Below are 20487 nucleotides of genomic sequence, written 5' to 3'. Positions count from 1 at the left end.
AATTTCGCTCCAAGTTTCAACTATTGTATGAATACTAGTTGAACTGTTTCTCAATTGCACAGGACCCTGGGGGCACATCCTCCTTGCTGGGGAAATGTTTATTTTGTAGTAAACAGAAGATAAGGGAATGCACTTTTAAAGTTTTTGCTAGGGGGACTCAGAATCATAACTAATACTGTAGTTGTTATCTTAGTTTGGGTCCTTCCAGAAGCAACCTCGAGACAAGGATTTAGGTGTACATATTTCAGAGGTGACCTTGACAAAGATCTGAAGGTATGGGAGAAATGTGGGAGGACAGGGAAGGGAAGGCTGCCAATGAAGGGTGTGTTATCAAATTACCACTGCTGGCAATGTGATCTTAACCTCTTGGGGGAACTTGAGCAGTCAATAGGAACGCTCACTTCCAAACATTCCAACCAGAGCGGTGAGGGAGCAGGGGGTGTTAATACACTGCATCTGTTCACTCGCTGGTTGAGAGCTGCTTCTCGGAGGCTCTTGTTCTCGTGTATTTGGGCCCTACTCTACAAATTTAAGTGTCAGAGTCTGCCTTCCAGCATCTGAATATTAGGCCTGCTTCAATCAAGGAGAAAGGGATGGAGTGCTGACAGTGTCTGCTATAAGTGCCAAAGCTTATTTGACCCAGGTATCTAATATATACCACGTACGATGGTGAATAGGAAACAAACTCCTTCCTTAACAGGTTAGAACTACTTCTCTTCCTTACTATTAAATTGTTTTCATCAATTTACACTGGAGTTATATATTTAGCAAACATAATGGGTGTACATTTTGTAAATTTTTTGACAATAATGTTATATTTATAACCAAAATGCCATTTATTCTGCTACATCCTTAAAGAAGATTAAGGGGTTTATCCAGAATGACATGTAATTCATTGCAAAATAAAATACACCTTCTCTAGATAGCTCAGAATATTTATAGCTATTAAAGCAAAAACAATTATTTGGTTACAAATTCTTAATTTGTGGATTGCTTTGACTTTGATGGAAATACCGACTTTCTCCCTGGGCCTCGAAATGTTGACCCCAAGAAGCAACTGCTATGATCTAGGTCTTGAAGGCAGCTTCCAAGGCTTGAGCTTTCTCTGTGATGTTCTTCTGAAAGGGCATCATGAAGTCCTCAAAGTCTACTTCGTAAGTGAACCTCTCCCGCCGCAGCTCCCTTTTCCTGATCAGCTCTGCTGTTGTGGCTTCAGGACTCCAGATCTTAAAACAAACAACCATATCCAGAGCAGGCATGAATACAAAAGCCAGCCAAATACATCAGTATCCACACAGTGTCCAGTATGATTAACTTAAAACTATCAAATTTACTTCTAAATCTATTTTAGCTTATGTGTTCCTCTTACATGAGGAAGAGGAGTTACGTGGGCATCACTAATTCTGATGGTGACTGTTTGAACACCTGAAATGCTTTTCAGTTACCTCTGATGATCCTCTGCTGTTCATTTTTGGGATGTCAAAACAAGGAAGAGATGGAATTAGAAGATCATTTGGGTTTGTTACCTTTATGTCTTATGGGGAAGTCATAAGAAAATTATTTTCATAGTAGAAGTAAGAGGGGGCTGGTGGTCTCTTATTCAGCATGGCTTGATGGGGATTGGCAAGACCACTCTTGTTCTCCAAAGATGTCTCCACCTCTTTAATTGTGGATATTTAGGAAGCTACTGAATAAATCCAGTGTTGCTTAGTATGAAACTCTCAAGTGAGATGGTAGTAAGAGTACTGGGGTCTGAGAAGTACCAAGAAAATGTGTCTATTGAACTTGTGACCAAATGGGGACAGGGAATGGCATTGACCAAAGAATACTTTAGGTTTTCAAGGACAACTAAAATGTTAATATAGAAATAGTAATAGAGGAAACCAGATATTGGAAGCTAAAGAAGGTGAACTTACTGAGTTGAAGCAGCAGGAATTGGCAAAAGGATACCTTCATATCATAACTGTGAAAGATAATCTTTGGACATTTGTTTGGGTGCTCTGCATGAAATGTATTTAGAAAATGATATGAGTTTACAGCATGTTATGAAGATCTTTCCAAAGTACTTACGCTCCGTGGAATAAATGTAATATCCACTTTCTTGGTATAACCACTGGTAATCAATGAATTGAGATAAACCACATTATCCTTATGCACTTTCTTTTCCTCTGATATGGCTGGTACATAAACTGATGAAAGTGGTTCCTGGAAATGAGACAAAAGAAAAACCAACCCTATCAATTGCAAAAACCTATATTACACTTTTTTTTATATTATTTGTTGTTCTGTATCTTGCTCTGAAGCCAAGTAAAAATAAAAATGTTACTATATAAATTATAATTTGAAATGAAATAGAATATTATAACTTTGGATGGGGAAGATAACTAGTTTGCTTTGTTTAACTCTACTTTATTAGTAGTATTGGTAACAGAGCATTTAAGTCTTCAAGATACCCATTATTTATCTATGGTCACTGATTAACTAGAAAAATTAAATTATCCTACTAAAATGATAATGATGTATGTAGTAGAAGCTTAGCTGATTGATCATCCTTCACCTCTGGCCATTCTTACTCTCGTCCCCTCCATGTTTATTAGTCCTTACTGTTGATTGTCCTCCATGTTTGTTATAATCCCTTCACCCTCTTCACTTCCTACCACCTTATGTTTCTCCAACCCTTTCCAATTTCCAATTCCAATATTAGAGCTTTTCCTTTTTGAATTTCATCCCTGACCTATGTTTGCCAAGGATCACCAGGGATTCCTCCTGCTTCCCTAAAAGAAGCTTCTAGCCTACTTAGAAATGCACTTCAACTGATGAATGGATAAAAAAATTGTGGTTTATATACACAATGGAATACTACGTGGCAATGAGAAAGAATGAAATATGGCCTTTTGTAGCAATGTGGATGGAACTGGAGAGTGCTATGCTGAGTGAAATAAGTCATACAGAGAAAGACAGATACCATATGTTTTCACTCTTATGTGGATCCTGAGAAACTTAGCAGAAGACCATGGGGGAGGGGAAGAAAAAAAAAAAGGTTAGAGAGGGAGGGAGCCAAAATATAAGAGACTCTTAAAAACTGAGAACAAACTGAGGGTTTTATGGGGGGTGGGAGGGAGAGGAGGATGGGTGAAGTATATTGAGGAGGGCACCTGTTGGGATGAGCACTGGGTGTTGTATGGAAACCAATTTGACAATAAATTTCATACAAAAAGAAAAAAGAAATGCACTTGGGCTTCGCCGCTAAGGACAAAGTCTTGATCTCTCAGTAAGTAATCTCTATGGGCAAAAACCTTAAACTTCTGCTGGTAGTTTAGAGGCACCCACATCACTTCAGATTACCAGGAACAGTCACTTGACACTTTTAAAACTTCTAGAGTCATTCTGCAGGATATCCAAGTCACAAGTGGCCCCATATCCCAGGGTTCATTGGTAGTCATTAGAATCCCTTAGGGGGTGCCTGGGTGGCTCAGTCAGTTAAGCGTCTGACTCTTGATTTCAGCTTAAGTCATGATCTCATGGTTCATAAGTTTGAGCCCCACATTGGGTTCTGTGCTGACAGCACAGAGACTGCTTGAGATTCTCTGTCTCCCTGTCTCTCTCCCTCCCCTGTGCTCGCTCTCTCTCTCTCTCAAAAATAACCATTAAAAAAATAAAATTCCTTGGAAGGTAAGATGTGTAATGAAAAATTATGATACCATAATGAAGGAAAAACATGCTTTGCTTCATTCTTCTCACCCTACTTCCCTGTCTAGGGTGTCTCATCAAATCTGTATAACTCAGAACCAAATATATACATATCCAATGCCAATTCTTTTTTCAACATTCTAATTGTGTTTGGCTGAACCATCTTGGTTTTTACACGGATTTTATTTGCAATGAGCACTTTTTAGACTTTTCCATACTAGGAATTTCTTTGCTAGCTATTTCTTTAAAAGTACTGCATAATAGTGCTGACAATACGGGTTGTATATTATTGTGCCCATGCTGTATAACCACATGTACATAATGACACTGCCCTACCCCCCAACAAGTTTTTAACAGATTCTAGTTACTAATGGGTAGTCCATTGCTTTTCTTACCTCCTCTTTCTTAATTTCAGGGGCTTCAGTCTTCATTTTAGGAGGTGGCTTGCCTTTCATTTTTTGATTTTCTGCTGGTTTTGGCAAGCTATCCAGCTTTTCTTGAATCAAACTAATTATTCTATAGTCAGCATACGCCTTTGCAATATCCATGGCAGTGTGCCCTGTTCAAGACATAAATTCAGAATAACAATAAACAGATTGATAATAAGCCATGTAGAAAACCTCAGCACATCAGCCCTTAGCATACAGTAGTAAAGGTGATTAGTAAAGCAAATGGTTATATGTAGGGTCACAAAGCTAGATCAGATATTCTCTAAGGTGGACCCAGCTCTAAGATCTCATAATTTAAGGTGCCATTTACTGGCAACACAACCTTTTCTTGTTTTTGTTTTTGTTTTTGTTTTTTTTAAGCGTGTTTCTTAAAAAGTTGATAGGAAATACTGGCAGGATATTTACATGTGAATATTTGATTGATGGTTCTCTTCCCACATTGCGTACATTTCCTTTTGTTTGATAATTTTACATTATTCTCCCCTTCCTATGATATAAGGAGGTATATTCAAAAAGGCCTGAGGAAGCTGGTGTCACAGTGTGCTGTGCACATGGCTGGGTATTATGACACCTGTAATATCCTCAGGCAGACCTAAAACAATACTACCAGTGACTCAGAGGAAGCCTGAAGCAGCCAGAAATATTAATGCTCTCTCAGATCAAAAGGAAGCAACAGCCTCCACTATAAGAAAATGATACCTCCAAGCAATAAGGTCAAATAGTTATTCAAATTTTTATTTATTCTTCAGGTGTGATATAAGCTAGGCCTCCCATTTATGTCCTAGAGAGAACCTCAAATTCAGGAATTTGTTCAGCTTTGGAAAGAATCCACATTCTATAGTCTTTAAACTATGTAATTTACTAGGAATTGACAGTTGTAACAGTGTGAAAACTCTGAACATTGGTGCAAGCCCACAAACTAATGCTTATAGGACTATAGTGAAATAACCACAGAAATTAAGAGTGGGTAATTAGAGGGGTGCCTGGGTGGCTCAGTCAGTTAAGTGCCCAACTTCAGTTCAGGTCATCATCTCACGGTTCGTGAGTTCAAGCCCCACATCAGGCTCTCTGCTGTCAGCACAACACTCTCAAAAATGAATAAACATAAAAAAAAAAGAGTGGGCATTTAGAAATTTTTAGATATATTTGATAGAAGAATTTTCTGTCATTTTAATCTAGTGATTACAAAAACCCTTGTATTTCATGTTTTTTCTCATTTCATTTTCTAGGAAGTCACTTTTTCTTGTACTTTACACAAGTATCCGTCCATGACAGATTGCAAACATAAAGCACTGATCCTTTCACACCAGTGATTGAGAGGCACTCCACAGAAAACCAACTTGTGTACCATTCAACTTAGGCTTGCGTTTGCAGTAGTAACTCTCACAGGAAAATGTGGTCCTACAAGAATAGAATCAGAAGAGGTTTGGAATCTAAATTCTCCTTTTCTGACTGTAACTATATCAATGATATGAACACATACCTTTTCTATTTTCCAGTTGGAATTTAGCACCGATATCAAGTAGGTATTTTACAGTATCCAGTCTGCAGCTCTCAATAGCCCTAGTTAAAGGAGTGGTGTTGTTGATGGAGACTGCGTCTATCACAGCTCCAGATTTTACAAGAAGCTCAACAATATCTTGCTGGCCTGTGTGGCATGCAAAATGAAGCGGAGTCCACAGGAAATTATCTGTTGCATTAACGTTAGCCCTATAAAATAAGACAGATGCACAAGCTAAATATATGGGTTGTTCCAAGCATTGGAGGCTGAACGTGCAAAGCCAGATTTCATACAGTTGTCCAGCTATAAACGAGGGAAGCTCTGAGTAAAGTTAAACTCTGTGCCATAATTTTTCTTGACTCGTGCTCTGCATTATCTGACAGTCTTAATTTTCTTTGCATAAATACACATTTTGTTTAGTTTTTAAAAGCACTTAGATCCCAGGGGTTATACTTTTTGCAAAGGTTAAAATTAGGGAAAATTATATAACTGGATCCAATGAAGGTAAAAGCTGATAGGAAATATAAAAGTCATGTTATTTCACTTTGAGTCTACTTTCTCTGAATGTTATAGATTTTTAAATACACCTTCATTATTAAAATTCTAAGCATCTAAGTGTAGTATTTTAAATCTCAGTTCTTTTTAAAAAAAATTCACTGCTGGGGCGCCTGGGTGGCTCAGTCGGTTAGGCGTACGGCTTCGGCTCAGGTCATGATCTCACAGTTTGTGAGTTCAAGCCCCGCATCGGGCTCTGTGCTGACCGCTCAGAGTCTGGAGCCCACTTCGGATTCTGTGTCTCCCTCTCTCTCTGCCCCTCGCCCGCTCACGCTGTCTCTCTATCTCTCTCTCTCAAAAATAAGTATTAAAAAAATTAAAAAAAAATTCACTGTCCAAAAGTTCAAATTCTCATTAATTACTTTATACTCCCTCTAGATAATATACAAATTTGAATACTTCTTTGACCTTCGCCCTTATAGTAATAATAATAACTTTTATCAAATATGCAATTGCTTTGCTAATAAGTGATTTACATATTTTAAATGATTTGATCTTGAAAATCTGTGAGCTGAGTCCTATTAGAGCCCCATTATAAAAATGAGGATATGGAGGCACAAAAAAGTTAAGAAACTTACCCCAGGCTATTCAGCTATGGTACAAGAAAGAATTAAACCTGAGAAGTTGCTTTAGATTACAAAGTTAAATAACAATGTGATGCTTTGATATTTTAAAGATATTTACAAATGAACCAAGGAGGTTCTGGAGGAGAGAAGGGACATGTCATCATGGCCATTGTAACACTTGTTTAAATTTGTTAGGATCCCCCCCCCCCAACACATACACAAGAGACAGATTAAAAAGCAACATGTAAAATGAATAAGTTCTAGAGATCTACCATACAATAGTGTGATTATAGTTAATATTGTATTGTACACTTATAATTTGTTAAGAGGGTAGATCATGTTATGTTTCTCCTACAATAAAATTCTTGGGGCACCTGGGTGGCTGAGTCAGTTTAAGTGCCTGACTCTTATTTCTGCTCGGGTCATTTCTGCTCAGGTCATGATCTAGGTTTGTGAGTTTGAGCCCCTCAACCGGCTCTGTGCTGACAGTGCAGAGCCTGCTTGGGATTCTCTCTCCCCATCTCTTTCGGCCCCTCCCCCCACTCACAGGCAAGTGCATTCTCTCTCTCTCAACAATAAATAAATTTTAAAAATTATCTTGGTAATTTAAAATAAAATAAAAAGTGACCTACACACCATGTAGGTAAAGCTCTCTAGTAAAGCAACTTTGTGCATAGTTTTTATTGGCAAGCTATCCGTGTGTATACACATTCCCAGGTTCCCATTAGCCAACTTTCCCATGCAAGGTCTATCTCTAATCTAGATTTCAGAAATGAAGCTCTTTCTTTGCCCTAAAATTCTGGAGTTGAATATAAAGACCCATGAAATTTAAACCTCACTCAAGAAAGGAAACCCACCCTTTTTCAAGAAGAAACTTGACAGCATCCATGTTTCCACTGGCACATGCAGTCATTAGTGGTGTTTTGTAATAATTATCCTTCATATCCACAGGTATTCCTGATTCAAATGCCTTTTTCAGAGAAGCCAGGTCTCCTGCCTTGGTGACGAAATTAATATTTGAAAATACCTTCCCTGGATCATCAATGTACCAAGCAGAGTCATCCTGAATGGGATGTTCTGGTGGATGGTCTCGGTTAAACCGATTGCAATCAGTTATATTCTTGTAGGTTTCAATCATGTAATAGGGTGGCCCGCCATCACTCCGTTGGGGAAATACGTGGTCAGGGATGATGCAGATTGGGAGGGGTAAAACAAACTTGCCTTTCTTTACCTTTTTGGCCATCCCTTTTTTCTTTTTCTTGGGCCCATATGATCCCAAGACATAAGCCTTGCTTAAGTATCTGGTTCCTTTAAAGAAATCATTAATATTGACCCCACCTCCCCGTAATTTTTCATGATACTGAGCTACCATAGCCAGCTGTTCCGAGGTCACAAAATCTTGCCTCTCCTCCAATGTCAACACGAAGTCCTCCTTGCTGACTGTCCCATCACCTCTGTCCACAAATGAAAAGGCTTCCCGAAGGAAAGTCTCATGTTCTAGCGACCAGTCATGAAGTCTAAGGGCCCAGAGTGGATTCGGATTTTTGGCTCCTGGCCGTGCCAGTTTATTAGCAGTTCGCTCTGCCCGCCGTATTTCTTTGTTTGCTGCTTTGAAACCGCCTTCTTTAGCCACAGCTCTGGGTGTTTTATGATCTAAGTTCTTCCATTTCAGGTCACATCCTAGAACATGAAGCATCATTATTATGAATATTGCCCACGCATCTGCATGGCTCTGCGAATGACATTCATCAAACCCTTTTCTTAATTTTGATCTATTAGTCAAAAATTTATCCCCTATAATTACCAAATTAAACTGTGATTTTTTTTTTCTGTGAGCTTCACTTTGGTGAATTCTGAAATATGTTTCCAATTTATATTCTCTGCCCCTAAAGAATTAGGACATTGATCCCTATAGATATTTGAAACAAATATCATTTTGGCATACTTGCTAAGCAGACCTGCTACTAAAAAAAGAAAAGAGTGAGGGTAATATTTGAATATAGAAAGAAGCTGGGTTCAGATAGCTTACTGGGCCATTAGGAACTCAGAATGCTGCACCTGCTTCTTTTTGAATGATTATGACTGCAAACCTGTGTACGATCTTAAACTGTATTCCCCACAGAATCCATTTAATTTCTATTGATCTGCTGTTTTGTGATAAGGTCATGTGAACAACCTAACCCAGGAAAAACCAATTTGTTCATCGAATCTGAAAGACTTCCAGTATTACATTTGTGCAAACCAGACACTAAAATTCACTTTCCTTCTTGGTCCCTTCCTTAAAATGATGACACCAACATTACACGTAGGTATTCCCCAAATAAATAAACTTCCCCGGGTACATTGGAGAGTCGGCTTAGTGCCACTGGGAAGGTTGTGCTGTCTATAGTAAGTGTCTTGAGACATTAAAAATCCGTTATGTATATAAATAAGTCAGACAATGAAGAAGCTCTTTCTAGTGTTTTGCATCTAGAAGAAGCCTCTCCTGTTGCTTTGCCAACATCACATAATCAAAGAAGATTGCTCCCCAATCAGTATGTCTACCAACGAAAATGTACAGGTGGCTGTGTGCAGAAATAAAGCATGCCCTGCCAATACTTCATAGTTGTATTCCTTGTCAAAAAGAAAATTAGTCACCAGTGCTTTTGAAGATTGATACTTCCTTTGGTATTGTCAAACTGAACATTTTATACTAAGACTGATAATTTTAGTAGTGATAGAAAAACTCAAAAAGAGTATTATGAGAATAAGGATTCTAAAATTTCTATATTAAACAGTGACTTATTGAAAAGGGGGCCTGAGGCTGGTCTCGACAGTATAATTCCATAGCAACTTCAAGAATGCTGTTTTTATTTAGCTTTTTCGCTTCTTCAAGGTGTCGAGGGGTTTATCTACCATCTCCCAAGCCACTGCTTCTATATTCACCCCTAAGGATCAAAGGATCTTAAAGCTGTTTGATCTTGCCTTCTTATGCTCCCAGTTTCCTCCTAGTTAGAAACCTTTATGTGGATAAAAGTTTCCAACATCCCAGCTTAAAGATCTGAAGGCGTTTTTTTCTCCTCTGGCCTTGGGACTTTTTATCTCCTCCCTTATAATTAGTAAATACAGATCCATTCATTCCCTTTGTGACTTATGATCTGTGGCTGAAGGTACTCAACTTACAGCTAGTGTGGGCTGACAAGCCAAAGGCCCATGAGAAAGAGAACTCTTCTGGGGTGCTTCCCTAGAACTGTTCCCAGCTCCCTGCTTCTGCCCTTGGATATGACACTCACACTGCTTACCGGGACTTGTAAATTGCTCTAGCAACAGGAAGAAGATGGCTTAATGTGCGAAACAGTCCAGCCTTCACATTTAAGTATAGAAGACACTAAACCCAAGGAGTTAACACAGAAAAGAGCATTTTTTTTTTATTTTTATTTAAAAAAATTTTTTTTTTCAACTTTTTTTTTTATTTATTTTTGGGACAGAGAGACAGAGCATGAACGGGGGAGGGGCAGAGAGAGAGGGAGACACAGAATCGGAAACAGGCTCCAGGCTCCGAGCCATCAGCCCAGAGCCTGACGCGGGGCTCGAACTCACGGACCGCGAGATCGTGACCTGGCTGAAGTCGGACGCTTAACCGACTGCGCCACCCAGGCGCCCCCAGAAAAGAGCATTTAATTGTTAATGCATCGTTTGTTGTTGCTCTGACTGCCTTAGATCTAAGATTCAAAAGGTGAACATGCAGTTGGTAACACTTCTGTTATGGAATTAGGTCACCCACATAGGATCTAGGGAAGTGGTTGTACCTCCAAACATGCAAGAGAACTTAGAATGCTTTCAGCCACTTGTTTTAGAAACACGGTTTAGGGGCACCTGGGTGGCTCAGTCGGTTGAGCATCCGACTTTGGCCCAGGTCGTGATTTCATGGCTTGTATGTTCGAGCCCCACATCGGGCTCACTGCTGTCAAGCCTGTCAGTGCAGAGACTGCTTCGGATCCTCTGTCCCCTTCTCTCTCTGCCCCTTCCCCACTTGTGCTCTCTCTCTTTCTCAAAAATAAATAAATCTTAAAAAAGAAGAAAACATGGCCTAGTCTTATGATTCTGCCAGGAAGATGAAACCTTTCTGTGTCATTGGGCAAGGCCTTTGGCGTGGCCTACGCTCTGGCCAAATGTGCTTCTCAATTTGCTTTCTGTGACTTTCTCCCAGGAGTATATAGATGATAGAGAATGTGCCTGGTGATGTTTGTCCTAATAAGAAAGCAGTTAACATGTTAAAGTTGAAGAATTGTCTTAATCTGGGCAGGTCTTTTGTTTTTAGAAATAAATTATGTTAAAAATGCAATATCAGGAGCGCCTGGGTGACTCAGTTGGTTAAGTGTCCAACTCTTGATTTCGGCTCAGCTCATGATCTCATGGTTCGTGAAATTGAGCCTTGCACTGGGCTCTGTGCTGACAGAGTGGAGCCTGCTTGGGATTCTCTCTCTTCCTCTCACTCTGCCCTTCCCTATGTGTATGTGCACACACACTCTCTCTCAAAATACATAGACATTTGGAAAAGAAAAAAAATGAAATGTCAGAATAAACTGCTGATAGTGACAAATGTGCAAACAAGACTGATGAGACCATTTATGGGGCAAAAGTTGCATTTGATACACGTTCCTTTATTTGTTAAAAGTGTTTATTGGGGGACGATGGGGGGGGAAGAGTAGGAGTTTGTATAAGTTCATAAAAAGTAAACGTGAATTCGTTATTGCACTATTAGTTACGCAAGCACATTAGTTTATTTATGTTAGTGGTAACAATATAGGATCTCTATGTCTCAGGGACTCCTGAGATTCTCTGTGTAGAGGACAGAAAAGCAAAAGTACTTTCTCTGCTGTATTCTAGAGTCATAGGGCTTTAAGTTTTTGCCTATTACTCAAACTGGGGGAAAAAAAAGCAGAAAACCAAACCCATTACTATAACGTTCAGCAGAATGCAGTTCCACTTTTCACAAAGTTAAAAACTTTTAATGTACTTTAAGTTAGCATGTAATTGACACCAAATGGATCCAGATCTTTAAACTTAATTGGCTAATATTCCCATTTTAAGGACTACATTAAGCTATACATGCATAGTTTATATTCCTAAATTAATAGGTACCTAGAAGCTAAAGGTAAACCGAAAATAAATTTCAAATTTTCCATGAAAATTTTCATTTTATCTTTCTCCCTAAAATATTTCCCCTATAATTTCAAATGATTTAGGAAAGTTATCCTTGACACAATTGAACAATTTTTTAATGAAATAATTGAGAATGCAGACTAAGAGACATAGTTTTCAGTGTTCGTTCTTCAGATTGGTGGACATTTTTAAAAAGACTTTAAAAACTATAAGCATTTTAATAATTAGCCGACATATGAACAATCCTCTTTAGATTTTTTTTTAAATTTTTTTTTTAACGTTTATTTATTTTTGAGACAGAGAGAGACAGAGCATGAACAGGGGAGAGGCAGAGAGAAAGGGAGACACAGAATCTGAAACAGGCTCCAGGCTCTGAGCTGTCAGCACAGAGCCCGACGCGGGGCTCGAACTCATGGACCGTGAGATCATGACCTGAGCCGAAGTCAGATGCCCAACCGACCAAGCCACCCAGGCGCCCCAATCCTCTTTAGATTTTTAATGACAACCTAAAAACATTTTAGAAAATGAGTTTTCATCACTTTAAGACCTGATTCATGATTTCACAGAAGGTAGAGTAAGAAAAAATTTTCAATTTTCTTTCTACATATATAACTGAGGATGGGTTATTGAAAAAGATACGCAACTGACAAGTGGCAGGCCCAAACTGTCTGCTCATCTGCAACATGGGTAAATCATAACTGCTTTAAACATAAAATTGCTAGACACTTTTACCTCGCTGAGCTATATATTTGCAGCAATCTGCAAAACCGCCCATGGCAGCATAATGAAGTGGTGTGTTCCCATTCAATGCAATCAGCCCCATGTCTCCCTTGTAAGCAAAAAGCAGCTTCAATATCTGCAAAATAAACAGTGGATATAGTAGAGGAATAGGAACATACATTTATTGCATGAAGACTGACACCTCAACTTGTTATCTAATAGTTACTTATGCTACATGTGACTATTTAAGATTAAATCAAATTAAATAGAAAACCATTAAAAAAAATCCAGTTCCTTAGTTTCACTAGCCGTATTTCAAATGCTCAAAAGCCACATGTGGCTACTGTATTATACGGCACAGATATACAACTTTTTCACCATTGCTGACAATTCTATCAAATAGCTTTGACCAAGAGTTTAGAAAATTGGATACTCATCTAGGGCATGCTATCTTGGTGAATTCTAGTAATTCCAGAAAGCATCAGCCTATAGAAAACATTATCAGGGAAGCAAAGTCTTTACCAAATGTGACTTCTATTGTGATGTATATTTTTATTGTGGGGACAATACTCAATGACAGAAACAAAGGTAGCTATGTAAAAACTCAGAAAATTGAGTAAAGAAAGTTTAGACATAATTCAGAATTAAAAAAAAAATAGGATAGCATTGGTTCCTATTTCGTTTCTGCAGTGTCATTGTACCTATGAGATATCCTTTACTGGTATGTCCAGATAACCAGGATACTTAAGAGTTTAAAATTTAGGTGAGTCATTAGATGCACACAAAAACTCAGGGAGATAAGAGTTTGTTGGCATTGTTCTCCCACAGTTTGGTCAAGCCATATTTTGAAGATTCTGATATGTAATGGAGGCATAAAATAAAAAAGTCCTGATTGGCAAAACTTTTAATTTGTCATAGTTAAGAATACAGAAAAACATTATCAGTAATGTTAAATGAATAAACTTAGCAAGCAGATAAAACTGAAGGGCTAGAAAGTTTTTAAAAAAACATTTGATCTGAAATATAATTTTAGAATTATCTAGGGAAATCAAGACGGTAACTTCGAAAACATTCTTAGTGTAACCTACATGATATTAAAACAATTTGTGAAAAGGCGTGAGCAACAGATTTTAAAGCAAAGGGCAGATTATTACATCAAAAAAGCCTCCTTTGGCAGCAAAATGTGCAGCGTGATGTCTCTCATTGTCAAAGGCATTCACTTCACCTCCTCTTTCCAATATCCCTCGGACTAGCTCTAGCACTCCTTCTCTTGATGCTTCCATTAAAGCCGTTCGACCTGTGGACTGGATGAGAAACAGATCAAATGCCGGTTATGCTTGTTATCTTAAATCACTTATTTCGTATAAATATGGTCTAAATCCATTTGGCCTTAGATTCACACTGACATGTTTAGTTCTCTGTATTTTTATTGGTTTCATGTAACAAATAGGAAAAATGAAGTCAGCTGGTCCATGTAGAAGAATTCGAATATCAGAGTCAAGGTCATACCAGATGTCCCTGTGAGAAATCAGGCTATAAAATGCATTTTTTTTGTAAAGAAAGTAGAGCAAAAGGGGGGAAAGAGGGTAAAGTATATGCTAAAATTAGGTTATAGGTGTTTTCTAATAAGGAAAAAAATTGATTTTTTTATCATCTGGAAATGACTATTAAACAATAAGAAAACTCAATAAAATTGGCCAAACAAGGAAAGGGGGCAAGATGGATACAGGAAACAGCAGGACTACATGTTTTCTTTCCAAAAAGATACATTTTTATTAGGCATCAGTGGTATCTTTTCTATTTTTCTCTAATGATCTTTTACCATTATGCATAATAAATACCAATTTTCCAAACGTAATTAGGAAATAGACTGTGGAATCATGGCAATATAAAGATAATGAAAATCTATCATCTTAAAACACTGTGAATAGAAATGAATAGTCTATAAGCTAACAGGATAATTTTACCATAATTAAATGCAAAAATTACACTACTGAGCGTCTATAATTTAAAAAAAAAAGGAATATATATATATATATAAAATCACAGGAATAGTCATACTGAGTTGATAGCATTTGGATTGGCTCCTTTTTCCAAAAAGGTCAGGCACATATCTTTAACATCATGTGCTTCTTCACACGCTCTAAGGAATATCGGCTTTCCTTCACAGGTAGAGTTGTTGACATCTGCACCATGGTCCAGGGCAATCAATGCACAGCGATAATGCCGCTTAGTAGGCAAAATGCAGTAAAACAAAACACCTGTAGAAAAATAGAATCCCCAGAGAGTATTTAATTAAGTCTCCATATATTTGAACCAGATAGCAAGGAAAAGATAACAATTTTGAAATCCATAATTGGCTAGCTAAAAGTGGTGGAGCAAAGGCATAGTTGCCTTGCTTTTTCCTTCTGTAACCAACTGAAATACCAAGACCGAGAAACAAAAGGAGAAAAGTCAACCTTTGATAGAATCAGAAAACAGTTACGACCAAATGCGATCGGACCTGGTTCAGGTGAAGAATCAGAGTGCTGATATGTGAGCCCTTGTCAACCATGGGTTCTTGCAGCCTATACCCCACATGCAGGACTGTGGGTGCTGGTTGGTGGGTTGCTGTGTCCCCTCTGAAACTGCAGAGTGACAAAGGAGGTGGTACTGGATGATAAAATGTGCAGACCAGCCATGTGTAGCGGTCAGTATAGTAGCACTGAGAAGACAAAGTACATGACAAGGGGCTCTACCATTTTGGCAAATCGTTTTGTTCCAATGAATAAAGGAAAATGCTAAATCCCCCGACCCAGAACTTATGACATATAGGTCCTCAATATAATTCATGTAAAAAATGTACTATAGATCAGAGGTATTGTAATCTAGGTAAACAACAGTCAGGCTCCAAACTGACTTTGTAATGACCTTATTCTAAACAGGCTTCATTCAAAGAGGAACAATAAGCAAATAAAAAACTAGCATGTGACCTATTGGGGGGAGGGGGGGTAAGATACTGAAAGAAAGAAACCTGATAGTAAAAGCTAGGCAAAAACTACATACTAGGAAAACTATACCATGTGAAAATTATTGACTGACCTATTTCTATGATAGCAAAGAAGCTAAATATAACTTTTTTCTTCTAAAATAAAAGTACAAAGATAGGCCAAGACCTTTAAAAGAAGGGCTGCTAGGACAATAGAAGATAAATAGAAGGAAAAGATGAAATTAAGCCCGCTGAAGTTAGGAAAGAAATGGTAGAGGAAACTAAAACCACCAAAGAAAGGGAAGTCAAATTGGAAGCAGGAAAAAGGAAAGCAAAACCATCATCCAGGATGTGGAGGAAAAATACAAAAGAACTAAGGAGAATGTCACAGATGATGGAAGAGTTGAAATGGTCTAGAGGCAAAGGAGAGTGAACATGTATGTAATTGGTGTTCAATAATAAAACACCAAGTGGAACAGAAAAAAAATGGAGATACAATAGAAAAAAACTTTCTTGAAGTGAAAACCTGAATTTCAAGATTAAAAAAGCATACTTGGGTCTCAGGAAAAATGGATTAAGAAAAATTAATGAGGCATGCGTATGTAAAGCTAGGTAGAGAAGGTGTCCTGTGAGCATCTGGGTAACAGTTCAGATCCTATCTATAAGAAGCAAAAGTCAGTTTGGCCTTGAGATTTTGCTACTGTAATAGTCCATGCTAGAAAATAACTGAAGTGTATCTACAATATCACCTGAGAAAGAAAGTAAGGAGTTTTGTACCTATCAAACTGTTGTTCACATATAAAAGCGATGGACATGTAAGTTTAAGGATGCAAAAAGTTATTGTACTAATCTCTTCTTTCATAGCAAAATATTAATGAATACCATGTAAACTGCTACTTTAATAAACAAAGGTTTAAGTATATATAAAGCTATCAAGTTTGCCATTAACCAAAAACAAGCATCCAACTGTGGGTTTCGGCTTCACAAGTTTGAGGCTCATATTGGGCTCTGTGCTGACAGTGCGGAGCCTACTTTGGATTCTCTCTCTGGCCCTCCGCCACTTGTGCTCTCTGTCTCTCTCAAAATAAGTAATTAAACTTAAAAAAAAAACCCAAAACAAAAAAAAATCAGTTCTCTTCCCAAGAAAAAAGACAGATGTTAACTAGATTTACTGTGGTGATCATTTTGCAATCCATACAAACATCAAATTATGTGTACACCTGAAACTAATATAATGTTTATGTAAAATATACCTCAGTTTAAAAAAATCAGTAAATAATCGGGGTGCCTGGGTGGCTCAGTCGGTTAAGCATCTGACTTTGGATCAGGTCATGAACTTGTGGTCCATGGGTTTGAGCCCCGCATCAGGCTCTGTGCTGACAGCTCAGAGCCTGGACCTTGCTTGCTTCAGATTCTGTGTCTCCCTGTTTCTCTGCCCCTTCCCCACTCATGCTCTGTCTCTCTCTCTCTCTCGCTCTCAAAAATAAACATTAAAAAAATTTTTTTAAATCAGTAAGTAATAAAAATAGATAAAACTACCATTCCAACAACCAAAAAAAAAAAAAAAGAACTAAAAACAGACCATTAACCTTAGAAAATATAATACACACAACAAGAAAAAGAATATATGGACCATATAGGAAAATACATTTATACATATTTATTTATATATTTTATATTAAATATAACTTCATAATATAAAATAAATGACAGTTCTGAGGCCAAACCTTTGGGGCATCCAGATAAATATAAATTGGGTAAATTCTGCCATTAAATAAAAATCACTATATAAAATCAAAATCTAAATATATTTCATATAAACAGACACATCTAAAATAGGGTTACTCAGAACAGTTAAAACAGAAAGATGGTCAAGGACATGGTTGAAAATAGAAAATCAAAGATACAACAAGTCATATGAGGCAAGAGTGGACCAAAACAACAATAAACAGCAATGCGATCTAGAAATACCAGAGGCTGAATTCATTACAAAAGGCCCTAAGGCACTTATGAAATAGATATTTTATAATGATGGCATGCGTAACTCCCAGTCAAAGTCTATCTGGGCTGACTCTTTAAGCCACAAAGAACATGAATCAAATTCTAAAACTGAAATGGAAATAAAGGGAAAAAAAATGGTGGACAGTCAAATTTGCATACTGCATGTAGGACTGGGTATGCATTCCTATAAATGGGAGAACCAATGGAATGGGGGCTCTAAGGAACTAGTCTAGCTTAACCCTTAAAGGGAAGACAGTATTCCATTCTCCAGAATAGACAGACACTAATTAATCCCCAAGGACATAGGAAAGAGTTTTGGCTTAGAGATTTACCTTTTTCATATTCTGCAAAATTGTTCAAAGTACAGTTTAGCCTAGAGTATGTCCCACATCCTTCTAAAGATCCAGTAAGTATTTTAACCACTTAAATGTTTGCTTATCTTTTAGGAACAATGTCCAGTGAGGCATACATCAATCCCTGGAAAACAGGATGTTAATGACCAAGACTATGCAAGAAGCAAAACAGTTTGACAAGTGAGAGGACAACTAAGGGATGTGCAAGGTGAGCTAGATGTGTTGAACTGGTGAAGACAGGGCATTCACTCAGTGCAGTAAGCCTACCATGGGTTACACAGAATCAAGTCTCTAGGGGGCTGTACTAACAAGGTTATGTGTGCAACAAGATTTGTACTTGTCCCAAGTTTTGTTTTCTATCTTTAATTCTTCCTATGTGATTTGTCAGATTATTTTCTCATGCATTCATCTTCCAAAACCTTGACAAGCTTAGTATTAATTTGAATGAGCTTAGATAGTAGCCATATGGCTATTGCATTTGCTACAAGTATTCACTTAACCCTGTTTCTAATTTTACTTGTTCAGTTTTAATTTTGCAATTTTAGATTTTTATGATATAAAATGTGTCAACCTTTTAAAAAAACATTTATTTCAAACTCTGGAAGGTAAACTGTTCTCCATTACAGTGTTTCCCCAAAGTACATTCCACAAAACTCCAGGTATATAAGATGCCATAAGGAAAAACTATTTCAAGGGTCAAAGAAATATGGAAAATATCCCTGTATCTAGTCTGTGAAATGTGAAATCAACATGTCTCAATTTGTTTTATCCAATGGTTCTCTAATGAATTTGACAGTGGAAGCAATTTTGCTTGTAACCCTTATCAACATCTCAGCAATTCAGTGGTCCATGGAACACTTTGGGATATGATATTCTATAGAGTTTTAAGAGGCTTTTTTTATTCAGGATTTAACATTTTAAAATGCATTTGACCCCTGAATGCATCCGAAGTTCATTTCGTTATGTGGTACTATTAAGTAATTAAATGATTGTTCCTTTTCTTTGTCCTCTCTTATTGTTTTAAGCAAGTCACTTATCAAATACCAAGTCTGGAGAGAATTACAAAAGCGGATTTTGTTCCTGTCAGAAAATATTAACATTAAAAATGGGATTTATTTCTCCAGTGTGGGACTGATGTTAATGGCTTTGTACTTGAAGCAACTCCTTGGGACAACTGATTAAATCTACCAATTTATATTAAGCCTGGTGGTAATTTTCTTGGTGATTTTCACAAGGCTGTGTCAAGTCCTTCTGGAACTTTGAGTTATTTGGGCCAGAAGCTCCCAAACATGGTCTTGAGATGTGATTAGGGAGAACAGAGTAGAGAAGTGGGGGCTATCTCACCTAAACAATAAAGGAAATGACATGTCTCAAGTTTTAAGTTCTTTTTCCAAATACAATTAAATTGACCCTAGAACATTGGAGTTTATGCTGGCATCCACCTTAGTCCTTCCAGTTCCCAACTATAACCCCCTTTCTACGTCAGACTGCTATTGAGAGGTGCCAAAGTCCTTTTGGAGCCCAAAAGAACATTATTTGATGTTCTAAAGTATCAAAAGGAATAAGAATGCTCTCCCTCCTCTTTTGTCTTAAACAGGATTTTTATATCTTATAATCGATGATTATGACTATGGTAATGACAATATATGTGAAAATTCTCCACATTTAGGAAAGCCACCAAACATAGATTAATCTAACTCTAACTTTCTTTTTAAATGAGAAATCTCTCAGATCTTGTCTCCCTAAGATCTACCCATACTGTTTTCAAATTATGGGGAGACAGTGTCCTTAGGTACAAGAGTGAGAACCTGGCTCTTCACTTAAACCCATGAGTCTTTCACTTCTACAGTTGGAAAGCAAAAATGCACTATTTATTGATTTCTGGCTACAAAGTAGATTGCATCTGTTGGGCAGAATGCTGGGATTTTTACCTTTTCCTTCATTATCAACTATACTCATGTCAGCCTTTGCCTTGGCTAATATTTCCATGGACAATTCATGACCCAGTTCTGCAGCCCTCATTGTCGGAGTACAGCCCATCTTGTCTTGCACATCAGGATGAGCACCAAGGCTAAGGAGAAAGCTGACCATATCAATGTCATTGGAAATTGAGGCTAAGTGCAGAGCACTGTGTCCATTGACCGGTTCTGTGAAATTGATTAGTTCAGGGTATCCAAGCCTGATCAACTTCTCTATCTGCTTCATGTCTTTGTTCCGAACACACTGAAGAACTTTGTAGATCTGCAAGTTCTCAAGTCTCTTATCTGCTAAAGCCATACTTGACCACCTTCTTGAAGATGCTTTTCTGGACCAAAACAAAACTATAGCAACAAAAACAAAAACAGAAACATACAAAACTCAAAGTTAATTTTGTCATCTGTATTTTGATTAGATAGTAATATTTTATACCTTCCCTTCTGAGAAGAGAGGCTGTTTCTTACAAAATGATATTACCATAGTTTATGGCAACTGACTTCATGAGAGTATAAATTACACATAAATACAAAGGACATACAGTTAGCATAAAGTTAAAATATTT

General features: G+C 37.6%; 1 protein-coding gene across 1 annotated transcript; it reads right to left on the bottom strand.

Annotated features, from left to right (window-relative positions):
• Positions 1-1067: 1067 nt before the first annotated feature.
• ANKEF1 (ankyrin repeat and EF-hand domain containing 1) lies at positions 1068-20225 on the bottom strand. Its single transcript, XM_047067474.1, has 9 exons — positions 19880-20225; positions 14688-14887; positions 13781-13930; positions 12639-12762; positions 7619-8441; positions 5623-5849; positions 4086-4249; positions 2071-2205; positions 1068-1226 (listed from the first exon to the last, which is right to left on the bottom strand). Exons 1-9 carry the CDS (start codon positions 20223-20225, stop codon positions 1068-1070), a joined length of 2328 nt encoding a protein of 775 aa, XP_046923430.1.
• Between the last annotated feature and the right edge of the window lie 262 nt (positions 20226-20487).

This window comes from Lynx rufus, unplaced genomic scaffold (genome assembly GCF_022079265.1).
Source record: "Lynx rufus isolate CCGP_SWC_20201006 ecotype Redwood Valley unplaced genomic scaffold, mLynRuf1.p SCAF_8, whole genome shotgun sequence".
NCBI lineage: Eukaryota > Metazoa > Chordata > Mammalia > Carnivora > Felidae > Lynx > Lynx rufus.
This window is presented reverse-complemented; position numbering and strand designations above follow the sequence as displayed.

Coding starts and splice junctions, on each gene's coding strand:
- ANKEF1 (XM_047067474.1), bottom strand. CDS start 20,225: ATGGCTTTAGCAGATAAGAGACTTGAGAACTTGCAGATCTACAAAGTT. Junction 4,250..5,622: donor CCAACTGGAAAATAGAAAAG/GTATGTGTTCAT, acceptor TGTCTTGAACAG/GGCACACTGCCATGGATATT. Junction 1,227..2,070: donor TTACATTTATTCCACGGAGC/GTAAGTACTTTG, acceptor GTTTGTTTTAAG/ATCTGGAGTCCTGAAGCCAC.